This window comes from Carettochelys insculpta, chromosome 32, assembly GCF_033958435.1.
Source record: "Carettochelys insculpta isolate YL-2023 chromosome 32, ASM3395843v1, whole genome shotgun sequence".
NCBI lineage: Eukaryota > Metazoa > Chordata > Testudines > Carettochelyidae > Carettochelys > Carettochelys insculpta.
This window is the reverse complement of record NC_134168.1, coordinates 2,486,224-2,497,500: the sequence shown is the minus strand read 5'-3', so window position 1 is coordinate 2,497,500 and position 11,277 is coordinate 2,486,224. Positions and strand designations below refer to the sequence as shown.

The following is an 11,277-nucleotide window of genomic DNA, read 5'->3' as shown; positions in this document are numbered from 1 at the left end:
AAGGCACTTTAATAATTGGTGTGAATGAGACTCAGCTGATTAATCCTCCAGGGAAACGCTGCACATAAGGCCCAGCCCCGCCGGAGCCGGTCCCGAGCTCTTCTGAGCCGACCTGCAGCGGCGCGATGGCTCAGGTTGTCTGCCTGGTGCCGGTGGGTGCCCGGCGCTAGAGGCAGCAGGCGGGTGACCTCTCTCCGTTCCACCCACGCGCCCGGCCAGGGCAGAGCGCTCCTGCTAGAGGTCAGCCCCCCGGCTGCTGCTGCGCTGTGTCCGGAGCTGCTCTTCCGCGTGGAGTGGCCGAGGCTGGGAGGAGCTCCCTCGAGCACAGAGAGCTGCTTTCCCACGTACGCCATCGCACCCGGCGAGCGGCAGCCAGCCCAGCCGGCTGGGCTCAGCCCTGGCACGGCCCAGCACGCAGCGGGAGCCCGCCGGACGGCAAGGCAGCAGGGCAGAGCTCCGGCTTCTCTCAGCTGCCCAGCTGGCCGCGCCGGAGACGGAGTGAGGGCCGGAGCAGGCGTCTCGGCCGCTGGACGTAAGGGCGTGTCGCCGAGAGTCCCCCTGGCGTGGGCAGGAGGGAGGGCAGAACCCGTCCCTCTGGCTGCTCCTTCCCTCTGCCCCGCACTGGCCCTGTGCCCATCTCGGCTCCTTCCCTCTGCCCCCCACTGGCCCTGTGCCCAGCTCGGCTCCTTCCCTCTGCCCCCCCACTGGCCCTGTGCCCATCTCGGCTCCTTCCCTCTGCTCCCCACTGGTCCTGTGCCCATCTCGGCTCCTTCCCTCTGCCCCCCCACTGGCCCTGTGCCCATCTCGGCTCCTTCCCTCTGCCCCCCCACTGGCCCTGTGCCCATCTCGGCTCCTTCCCTCTGCCCCCCCACTGGCCCTGTGCCCATCTCGGCTCCTTCCCTCTGCCCCCCCACTGGCCCTGTGCCCAGCTCGGCTCCTTCCCTCCGTCCCCCACTGGCCCTGTGCCCAGCTCGGCTCCTTCCCTCTGCCCCCCACTGGCCCTGTGCCCATCTCGGCTCCTTCCCTCTGCCCCCCACTGGCCCTGTGCCCAGCTCAACTCCTTCCCTCTGCCCCCCACTGGCCCTGTGCCCATCTCGGCTCCTTCCCTCTGCCCCCCACTGGCCCTGTGCCCAGCTCGGCTCCTTCCCTCCGTCCCCCACTGGCCCTGTGCCCATCTCGGCTCCTTCCCTCCGTCCCCCACTGGCCCTGTGCCCATCTCGGCTCCTTCCCTCTGCCCCCCCACTGGCCCTGTGCCCATCTCGGCTCCTTCCCTCTGCCCCCCCACTGGCCCTGTGCCCATCTCGGCTCCTTCCCTCTGCCCCCCCACTGGCCCTGTGCCCAGCTCGGCTCCTTCCCTCTGCCCCCCACTGGCCCTGTGCCCAGCTCAACTCCTTCCCTCTGCCCCCCACTGGCCCTGTGCCCATCTCGGCTCCTTCCCTCTGCTCCCCACTGGCCCTGTGCCCAGCTCGGCTCCTTCCCTCCGTCCCCCACTGGCCCTGTGCCCATCTCGGCTCCTTCCCTCTGCCCCCCCACTGGCCCTGTGCCCATCTTGGCTCCTTCCCTCTGCTCCCCACTGGCCCTGTGCCCAGCTCAACTCCTTCCCTCTGCCCCCCACTGGTCCTGTGCCCAGCTCAACTCCTTCCCTCTGCCCCCCACTGGCCCTGTGCCCAGCTCAACTCCTTCCCTCTGCTCCCCACTGGTCCTGTGCCCAGCTCGGCTCCTTCCCTCTGCCCCCCACTGGCCCTGTGCCCAGCTCGGCTCCTTCCCTCCGTCCCCCACTGGTCCTGTGCCCAGCTCGGCTCCTTCCCTCTGCTCCCCACTGGTCCTGTGCCCAGCTCGGCTCCTTCCCTCTGCCCCCCACTGGCCCTGTGCCCATCTCGGCTCCTTCCCTCTGCTCCCCACTGGCCCTGTGCCCAGCTCGGCTCCTTCCCTCCGTCCCCCACTGGCCCTGTGCCCATCTCGGCTCCTTCCCTCTGCCCCCCCACTGGCCCTGTGCCCATCTCGGCTCCTTCCCTCTGCTCCCCACTGGCCCTGTGCCCAGCTCAACTCCTTCCCTCTGCCCCCCACTGGTCCTGTGCCCAGCTCAACTCCTTCCCTCTGCCCCCCACTGGCCCTGTGCCCAGCTCAACTCCTTCCCTCTGCTCCCCACTGGTCCTGTGCCCAGCTCGGCTCCTTCCCTCTGCCCCCCACTGGCCCTGTGCCCAGCTCGGCTCCTTCCCTCCGTCCCCCACTGGTCCTGTGCCCAGCTCGGCTCCTTCCCTCTGCTCCCCACTGGTCCTGTGCCCAGCTCGGCTCCTTCCCTCTGCCCCCCACTGGCCCTGTGCCCATCTCGGCTCCTTCCCTCTGCTCCCCACTGGCCCTGTGCCCAGCTCGGCTCCTTCCCTCCGTCCCCCACTGGCCCTGTGCCCATCTCGGCTCCTTCCCTCTGCCCCCCCACTGGCCCTGTGCCCATCTCGGCTCCTTCCCTCTGCTCCCCACTGGCCCTGTGCCCAGCTCAACTCCTTCCCTCTGCCCCCCACTGGTCCTGTGCCCAGCTCAACTCCTTCCCTCTGCCCCCCACTGGCCCTGTGCCCAGCTCAACTCCTTCCCTCTGCCCCCCACTGGCCCTGTGCCCAGCTCAACTCCTTCCCTCTGCCCCCCACTGGTCCTGTGCCCAGCTCGGCTCCTTCCCTCCACCCCACTGGTCCTGTGCCCAGCTCGGCTCCTTCCCTCTGCTCCCCACTGGTCCTGTGCCCAGCTCAACTCCTCCCCTCTGCTCCCCACTGGTCCTGTGCCCAGCTCGGCTCCTTCCCTCCGTCCCCCACTGGTCCTGTGCCCATCTCGGCTCCTTCCCTCCGTCCCCCACTGGCCCTGTGCCCAGCTCGGCTCCTTCCCTCTGCTCCCCACTGGTCCTGTGCCCAGCTCAACTCCTCCCCTCTGCTCCCCACTGGCCCTGTGCCCAGCTCGGCTCCTTCCCTCCACCCCCCACTGGTCCTGTGCCCAGCTCGGCTCCTTCCCTCCACCCCACTGGTCCTGTGCCCAGCTCGGCTCCTTCCCTCTGCCCCCCACTGGTCCTGTGCCCAGCTCGGCTCCTTCCCTCCACCCCACTGGTCCTGTGCCCAGCTCAACTCCTCCCCTCTGCCCCGCAGCCCAGATCTGCCCTCCCAGCCCATCTGCTGTCCCCCAGACCAGCTTTGTCCCACTCCTGTCCTGTGCCCACCCCGACTTGGCTCCTTTCTCCCAGCTCCCTGCGTAGCTCTGCCCCCAGCCCGCTTCCCTGCCCGCCCAGGCCCCTCCTGCCCCTTGGTGTGCGGCGGGATGCCCCCCAGCCCGGCAGAGCTGCTCTGCAGCCTGCAGCGTGCGCTGGGACTCGCCAGCCTGCTCATGGTCCCTGCAGCCCGGCCGGCTCTCCCAGCTGGCGCGGGAGGTCAGTACAACACTGGGGCCCTTTTAAATCACTGGACCCCTCAGCCATTCCCCCTTCCCAAGCCCGTCAGCAGGCCTGCAAGTGTCCGTGTTTATCAGGAGAGATCCATAGACATCTATGTCACCCACGGAAAACTAATCACCCTCTGCAGCCCAGCAGCAGGAGCCAGCTGCTGCCTGGAGCCCTCCCCGGGAGCGCAAGCCGGCCACTGAGGGGCTGTGTTTTGGGGCAATGCACTGTAGCCATTCGGCTCTTTACCACTTTGCGACTCGGCACGGGGCAGCCGTGAACCGTGTCTGGCCGGTCCTACCGCTGATCCTTCCCCGGTGCCCGCCCCTCGATAGCTGAAATGGCTGCAAACAAGAACATCCTGAAAATCCCTCCTGCGGCCTGGCTGGGGGTTCGCATCGGTAGCGACCCCGGAGGAGTTTACAAATAAACATGGGCGTCACCTGTCAGGACCACCTCCAACCATTGAATTGTGCCCAGCCTGCAGAGAGGCCCCGGCTAACGCCGGAGCAGAGCCCTAGAGCGGCAGAGATGTCAGGTGAGATCACCAGCTGGACTGCTGCCTCTGCACGATGCCTGTCCTTCCAGCTCTGACACAGGCTGAGAGTTGGCCAAGTCCCAGGGGCAGTTTTCAATGCCCTCCTCTTACGTCCGCTGCCTGATGCTCCTACCCAGCGCCTGAGCAACAGGGTTCTGGGCGGTGGCGCAGGTGGATTCAGAGCCAGGTTTTGTGTGGTGGGGGGAAGGATCCCATGTGCTCTGCAGGCGACGGCTGCCCTGATTGAAAACTGAAAGCTCGGTGCTCACTCTCCCGCATGTTAACCGGTACTGGCCGTTCCCCTAATCCATGTCACATGCACAGAAGGGGAAGGGGCTCCCTCGCAAAGAGCGCCCCAGAGAGGGATCAAGGGGTCAGGGTGTGCCACAAGCTAAATGCGAGTCAGTGGCGTGAGGGTGTTGCCAAAAAACCGTAAACGGTTCATTGAGAGCAAGACGCGGGAAGTCGTTCTTCCGCTCTGCTCTGCGCTGGTTAGGCCTCGTCTGGAGCAGTGTGTCCAGTTCCGGGCACCGCACGCTGGGAAGAAGCGGAGAAATGGGAGGAGGCCCAGAGAAGAGCGACGAGGATGATGAAAGGTCCAGAGAACATGAGCGACGAGGGGAGACTGAGAGAACTGGGCTGGTTCAGTTTAGAAAAGAGAAGGCTGAGAGGGGACATGGGAGCTGTTTTCAAGTACCTCAAAGAGGGTTACGAGGAGGAGGGAGAAAACTTGTTCTCCTGGGCCTCTGAGGGCAGGATGAGGAGCAATGGACTCAAACTGCAGCCAGGGAGCTTTAGGTGGGACATTAGGAAAAACTTCCTACCTGTCCGGGTGGTTAAACGCTGGGATAAATGGCCGGGGGAGGTTGTGGGACCTCCATCCCTGGAGATATTTAAGAGCAGGCTAGACAGACACGTGTCGGGGACGGTCTAGACGGTGCCTGGCCCGGCCAGGAGGGCTGGGGACCAGCCTTGATGACCTCTCGAGGTCCCCCCTGGTTCTTGTGTGCTGTGAGTCTGCGACTCCCATGTGGCGGGTGGTGCTGTTTCTGGGAGGAAGGGGCGATTTCATGGAGCGACCTCGACAGAGGTTCTGTCCGTTTGCGCTGCAGGAGCCTTGGCCAAGGTGCAGCAAATCAGGCTGCCCTGAAACAGGTTTTTCCTTTTCCTACAGCAGATGGGAGACTCTGCCTGGGGAAATCACAGCTCCGTGACCCAATTCACGTTCGTCGGCGTCTCCCCTCAGCACCACACGCGAGCGATGCTCTGCGCGTTGTTCTTCCTCATCTACGCCATCACGCTGACGGGCAACAGCCTCATCCTCCTCCTCACGGCGCTGGACGCGGCCCTCCACACCCCCATGTACTTCTTCCTCTGCAACCTGTCCGTCCTGGAGATCTGCTACACCTCCGTCACCCTGCCCAAGATGGCGGCCAACTTCCTCTCGGAGGAGAGGGCCATCTCCTTCACCGGCTGCGCCCTCCAGATGTATTTCCTCATCTTCCTGGGGACGGCGGAGTGCTACCTGCTGGCCGCCATGGCCTACGACCGCTACAGGGCCATCTGCTCCCCGCTGCACTACCCCGTCGCTATGAACCCCACAGCCTGCGCCAGGATGGCCGCCGCCTGCTGGCTCTGCGGCAGCCTGATGCCCATGGGCAACGTCATCTGGATCTTCTCCTTGCCCTACTGCGGGCCCAGCGAGATCAACCACTTCTTCTGCGACATCCACCCCGTGCTCAGGCTGGCCTGCGGGGACACCTCCCGGGTAGAGGTCTCCATCCTCTTCATCAGCATGTCCATCATCATCTTCCCGTTCCTGATGGTGCTGGTGTCCTACGCCTGCATCCTCGCCACCGTCCTGATGGCGACGACCCCCCAGGGGCGGCACAAGGCCTTCTCCACGTGCTCCTCCCACCTTACCGTGGTCGTCCTGTTCTACGGCTCCACCTGCGCCATGTACCTGCGGCCCAAGTCCAGCCACGTGGGTGATGTGGACCGAGTCATGGCCCTGGTGTACACCGTCCTCACCCCCGTCTTAAACCCCATCATCTACAGCCTGAGGAACCAGGATGTGAAGGAGGCTCTGAGGAGACTGAAAAGGCGGAAAACGTTGCTGTAAGCCCTGGCCCGCGTGGGTTCCAGGTGTCCAGCCAGGATGCCTCTGTGCTGAAGAACGAAACATCTCATGGACCTGTGATGAGAGGTTTTGGTGCAGCTAGCTCTATCGGCGCCTGGCGTGGGAGTTAGGCCAGATCCTGGGTGAGGGTCGCCTGATCTCACAAAAGACCGATTGGAACCGGAAAAGGGCAACAAAAGGGAATAAATAACTTCTCCTTAACAGCAACGAAGGGTCCTGTTGCACCTTATAGACTAACAGAAAAGTTTTGAGCATGAGCTTTCGTGAGCACAGACTCACTTCATCAGATGTATCTGATGCATCTGACGCAGTGAGTCTGTGCTCACAAACGCTCATGCTCAAAACTTTTCCGTTAGTCTATAAGGTGCCACAGGACCCTTCGTTGCTGTTAAGGAGAAGTTATTTATTCGTTCCCAGAATGTCAGAACTAGGGTCACCCCATGCAATTCCTGGGCAGCAGGTTTAAAACTAACACAGGGAAGTTTTTTCTTCGCACAGCGCAGGGTCGGCCTGCGGAGCTTCTGGCCAGAGGGGGTTGGGCAGACCAGGCCTTTAACAGGGTGTAAAAAAAGAACGAGATGAATCCATGGAGGGTGGGTCCATCCATGGCGATGAGCCAGGCTGGGTAGGAGTGGTGTCCCTGGGCTCTGTGTGCCAGAGGCTGGGAAAGGATGTCAGGAGAAGGCTCCTGATGATTCCTTGTGCTGTTCACTCCCTTGGGGGCACCTGGCATGGGCCGCTGTTGGAAGACGGGCGCTGGGCTGGATGGACCTTTGTTCTTATGTTCGAAAAGCTATTTCGGCACCGAGAGGGCTTTTGAAAAGCATCGAGGTGTCTAATGCAAACGAACCTCAAACAGTCGTTGGCACCGAAGGCTCGGTTCACAAAGGGGATTAGACACCTAAGAGCCACATGAGGCACCTAAACCCCAGAAGCACATCCCACTGGGATCACAAAACCCCTGTTCCTCTGACCCCAGACCCTGCAGGCATCTGCACCTGCGTGGCACTAGAATTTTGCGGTAAAAGCTCCCTAGAGATGCACAGAGCTCTCAGGGGAGGGTGAAAGAACTGGGCTTGTTCAGTTCGGAAAAGAGAAGGCTGAGAGGGGACATGACAGCGGTTTTCAAGTACCTCAAAGAGGGTTACGAGGAGGAGGGAGAAAACTTGTTCTCCTGGGCCTCTGAGGACAGGACGAGGAGCAATGGGCTCAAACTGCAGCCAGGGCGGTTCTGTTGGCACATTAGGGAAAAGCTCCTCCCTGTCGGGGTGGTCAAACGCTGGAATAAATCGCCTGGGGAGGTTGTGGAATCTCCATCGCTGGAGATATTTAAGAGCGGGTTAGACTGACATCTATGGGGGATGGTCTAGCGAGCGCTGGGCCCTGCCGGGAGGGCAGGGGGCTGGACTTGACGGCCCCTTGAGGTCCCTTCCAGTTCTCATGTTCTCCGAGTCTATGTCCAAACAGCTGAGCACCCAGCAGAGCGCTGCACCAACGGCGGGAGGTGGGAATTCCTCCACCCCGCTCACCTTGGCCAAGGAAATTCACAGGCAGCTTCCCTAGTGGGAAGAGCACCCCACAAGGCAGGGCACCAGCTATGGGGCAGAGGACTGGGGGTCAAATGGGGCTATGCAGCCTTGCAGGTAAGTGCTCCGACCACCGGGCTGGGGGGTTGTGGGGTGTGTGTCTCCCTTGCCTCTGTCATGGGCACTGTTCCGTGGCCATGGGGCCAGAGAGAGAGCGAGTGCTAGTGGTTAGTGCTGTCCTGCAGGAGGCAGGAGGCCCAGGTTCCCACCCTCCGCTCCAAGCTGGAACGGCTCCCATGGGCAGGGTGGAGGGTGCCCCGCGTCTCCTGCCTTGTAGCCCAGCTAGGGCTGGGTAGCAGAGCCCGGCTCAAATCCCTTCTTGCCTCTCACGGAGAGCAGGGATGTGAGCCAGAGGGCTCCCTCATGCCTTCCGACGACCCTCACTGCGGGGTAAAATTGCTGAGGGCCGTGTCCTCCTCCTTCCAGAAGCTGCAGGAGGCAGCTCGCGCCAGTGGTGGGGCTGCCTGGGACCCCAAAGCAGAGGGATGTGCCTCCGTCACGGAGGGGGGCAGGGGATGGGTGCACCCCTCTTCTGTGCCTCGCTCGTGGGCTAGCATTGGGGAGAAGCCACCAGCCCTGCTGAGTCATGTGAATCCCCTTCCCAGATGCCCTCTGTGAACCATCTTCAACCCCCAGCGAGTTCAGCGGGTGCTCGGTGCCTCCGTACCTTACACGGGGAGAGACTCCCCCCACCCGAGCCCAGGCTCTTCGGATTAAGCACCAAAATTGCCTGTGGTGGAGACTCTTCCTGCTCACTCCCTCTGTTGTCCCCTCGTGAAAAACTGGTGCGTTGTTTTCCTGCCTGCACTTGTACGGGTTCAGCTTCCGGCCGTTGGATCGCGTTGTAGCTTGGCTGCCAGACGGGAGGGTCCGTGAGCAGGACCGGGGCTGAGATTTTCCCTAGCTGCCCAGGCAACTTGATTGTCAGAAGTGACTGACTCTGGGAAGACAGATCTGGAGCTGCCTGTAGAAGCCTAGAAGTGGCAGGGACCTCGAGAGGTCATCGAGTCTGGTCCTCTGCCCCAATGGCAGGACCAAGCGATGACTTACAAACAGTGTCTCTTGACTAGGCTAAGGCGATGCTTCCCCAAGGGCCACACTGTCAGGGGCTCCTTTCCCTGCACATCTACTAGTAGAATATGTACCAGCAATGCCCCAGTCTCTCCGTAAAAGAATAAATGGACATAAATCAGACGTCAGGAATGGTAATGTACAGAAGCCTGTCTTTGCCCATGAAAGCTCATGCTCCAAAATATCTGTTAGTCTATAAGGTGCCACAGGACTTCTTGTTGTTCTCAAAGAGACAGACTAACACAGCTCCCTCTCTGATACGTTCCCCCCAGGACTCTACTGAGCAGGAGAGTCTGGAAACGGGCCCGGGAAGGGGGGAGCGTGTGGATCCTGACGTGCACTGCCCAGCAAACTTTTACCAATGAACGAGCCAGTCCTGGCTCACCCGTGTCCTTGAGCCTATCTGAGCAAATTACCCGGGAGTGACTCAGTCCCGGGAAATGAGGGGACCCAAAAGATTTAGACAAGTTTGCAGAGCTCCACCGTTCCTCTAGCGCCATGTTCCTTAAACGCCGTTCCGCGGAACGTTGGTGTTCCCCGGACACCTCGCAGGCGTGCTGCGGGCGTTTGACGTCACACCCGGCCGGGATCTAGTTTCTGTTATTAAAAGCAGCTGCTCTGTTACTACTTCATCGGAAGGACACCCGAGGAAATCACCTCGATTTGGTTTTGCGGTATACGTGGCTGTTTGGTTTTCTTTTTTTTTTTGGTCTGAGAGTTTTTTGGGATAAAATTTTCACAGGTGTTCCGCATGAAAAAACGTTGTTGTCCGGTGCCCTGCGGTCTCAAAAGTTTCAGAAACACTGTCCAGGAGGCACCAGTTTGTGAGCTGAGGAGATGCCAGTGCTCACTGTGTGTCCCAGAATGACTGAATTTTTGAGATGCACCCCTAAAATATTGTTATAGAATCATAGAACGCTAGGACCGGAAGGGACCTCGCGAGGCCATCGAGTCCAGCCCGCAGCCCCAATGGCAGGACCAAGTACTGTCTAGACCATCCCTGACAGACACTTATCTAACCTGTTCTTAAATATCTCCAGCGATGGAGATTCCACAACCTCCCTTGGCAATTTATTCCGCTGTTTGACCACCCTGACAGGAACTTTTTCCTAATGTCCAACCTAAACCTCCCTTGCTGCAGTTTAAGCCCATTGCCGCTTGTTCTGTCCTCAGAGGCCAAAAGAACAAGTTTTCTCCCTCCTCCTTGTGACACCCTTTCGGATACCTGAAAACCGCTATCGTGTCTCCCCTCAATCTTCTCTTTTCCAAACTAAACAAGCCCAATTCCTTCAACCTTTCTTCATAGGTCACATTCTCTAGACCTTTAATCATTCTTGTTGCTCTTTTCTGGACCCTCTCAAATTTCTCCACATCTTTCTTGAACTGCGGTACCCAGAACTGGACACAACCCTCCAGCTGAGGCCTAACCAGCGCAGAGTAGAGCGGAAGAATGACTTCTCGTGTCTTGTTCACAACACACCTGTTAATGCATCCCAGAATCATGTTTGTTTATCCACCGTGATAAGTTTGCACCAGTTCTTCTACCAAGCGAGCCGAGTGGGATGCCTATGAAAAGCGGATGATTCCATTTATACTATTCATACCCACGTACCATATTTGTATGTGAAGTTACAAGTATTGGCTCCGTACTTCTATTTCAAATGTTTGCGTCTCCAGGATAGCCACAGGCTTGGCCAATCTATTCTGAAAGCATTGCTGGTCAAATAAACAGCCGTACGGGACTGACAATGGACCTCAAAGGGTGCCAATCCGCAGCTGAGCTGTGAATGTTTGGCCCAGCCTGTGCAAACAATGGCTGCTGCCTACAAAGGCCTGAGTCAGGCATAGAAAGGTGACCTGCTCGTGTGACAAACTCCTTCTTGGGCTGGGCTTCCACACGGCAAGAACAATGGAATTCCCTTCACATGGGCCAGGATGTAAACAGGGCCTGGGCGATTCCTTCATTTGTCTTCATCCCAGCTCATCTCTTCTGGAGCATCTCTGCTGTCAGCTGAGCTGATGGCTCATCCTAACACGGGATGATTTCCAGAGACTAAGACTGTGTCTAGATTGCCGAGAACGATCGGCAAAAGATAAGCAAATTGCACAACGCGTTTGCGTATCTCCCGCCGACCGTTCTGTCAGGAGACGCCTTTCCAACATTTCGTCCGCCCATGCGCGGCCAAATGTCAGGAAAACCCCCTCTCCTGACATCTCCCTTCTTACTCGTGGAACGAGGATGACCAGGACGTCAGCAGAGGGCTGCTGAAAGAGCCTGCAATCGAGACATAGCCTTATAAAACAACAGATTGATGCTACCTCTGCTGTAAGCCGCACCCAGAACGTTGAGATTGGTGTGTGTAGTTAGATTCCTTCCACCATTTTACTCTCCGCATTTTCTTTCTTTCTTTGAATAAACTTTTAGATGTTGGATGCTGAAGGATTGGCCCAGTGCGCTCACTGGGGGGAGAGCTGAGGTACACATTGACCTAGGGTGTGGCTGGTCCTTGGGGACAGGCAGAACCTG

General features: G+C 59.8%; 1 protein-coding gene and 1 long non-coding RNA gene across 2 annotated transcripts in view; one reads left to right on the top strand and one right to left on the bottom strand.

Annotated features, from left to right (window-relative positions):
- LOC142005091 (uncharacterized) overlaps nt 1-11,277 on the bottom strand; it is a 104,171-nt gene that overhangs the window by 33,007 nt on the left and 59,887 nt on the right. The gene's annotated exons all lie outside the window — the stretch shown is intronic.
- On the top strand, nt 5,215-6,075 carry LOC142004432 (olfactory receptor 10A4-like). The gene has a single exon (XM_074982088.1). The coding sequence runs from the start codon at nt 5,215-5,217 to the stop codon at nt 6,073-6,075; it is 861 nt and encodes a 286-aa protein (XP_074838189.1).

Coding starts and splice junctions, on each gene's coding strand:
- LOC142004432 (XM_074982088.1), top strand. CDS start 5,215: ATGCTCTGCGCGTTGTTCTTCCTCATCTACGCCATCACGCTGACGGGC.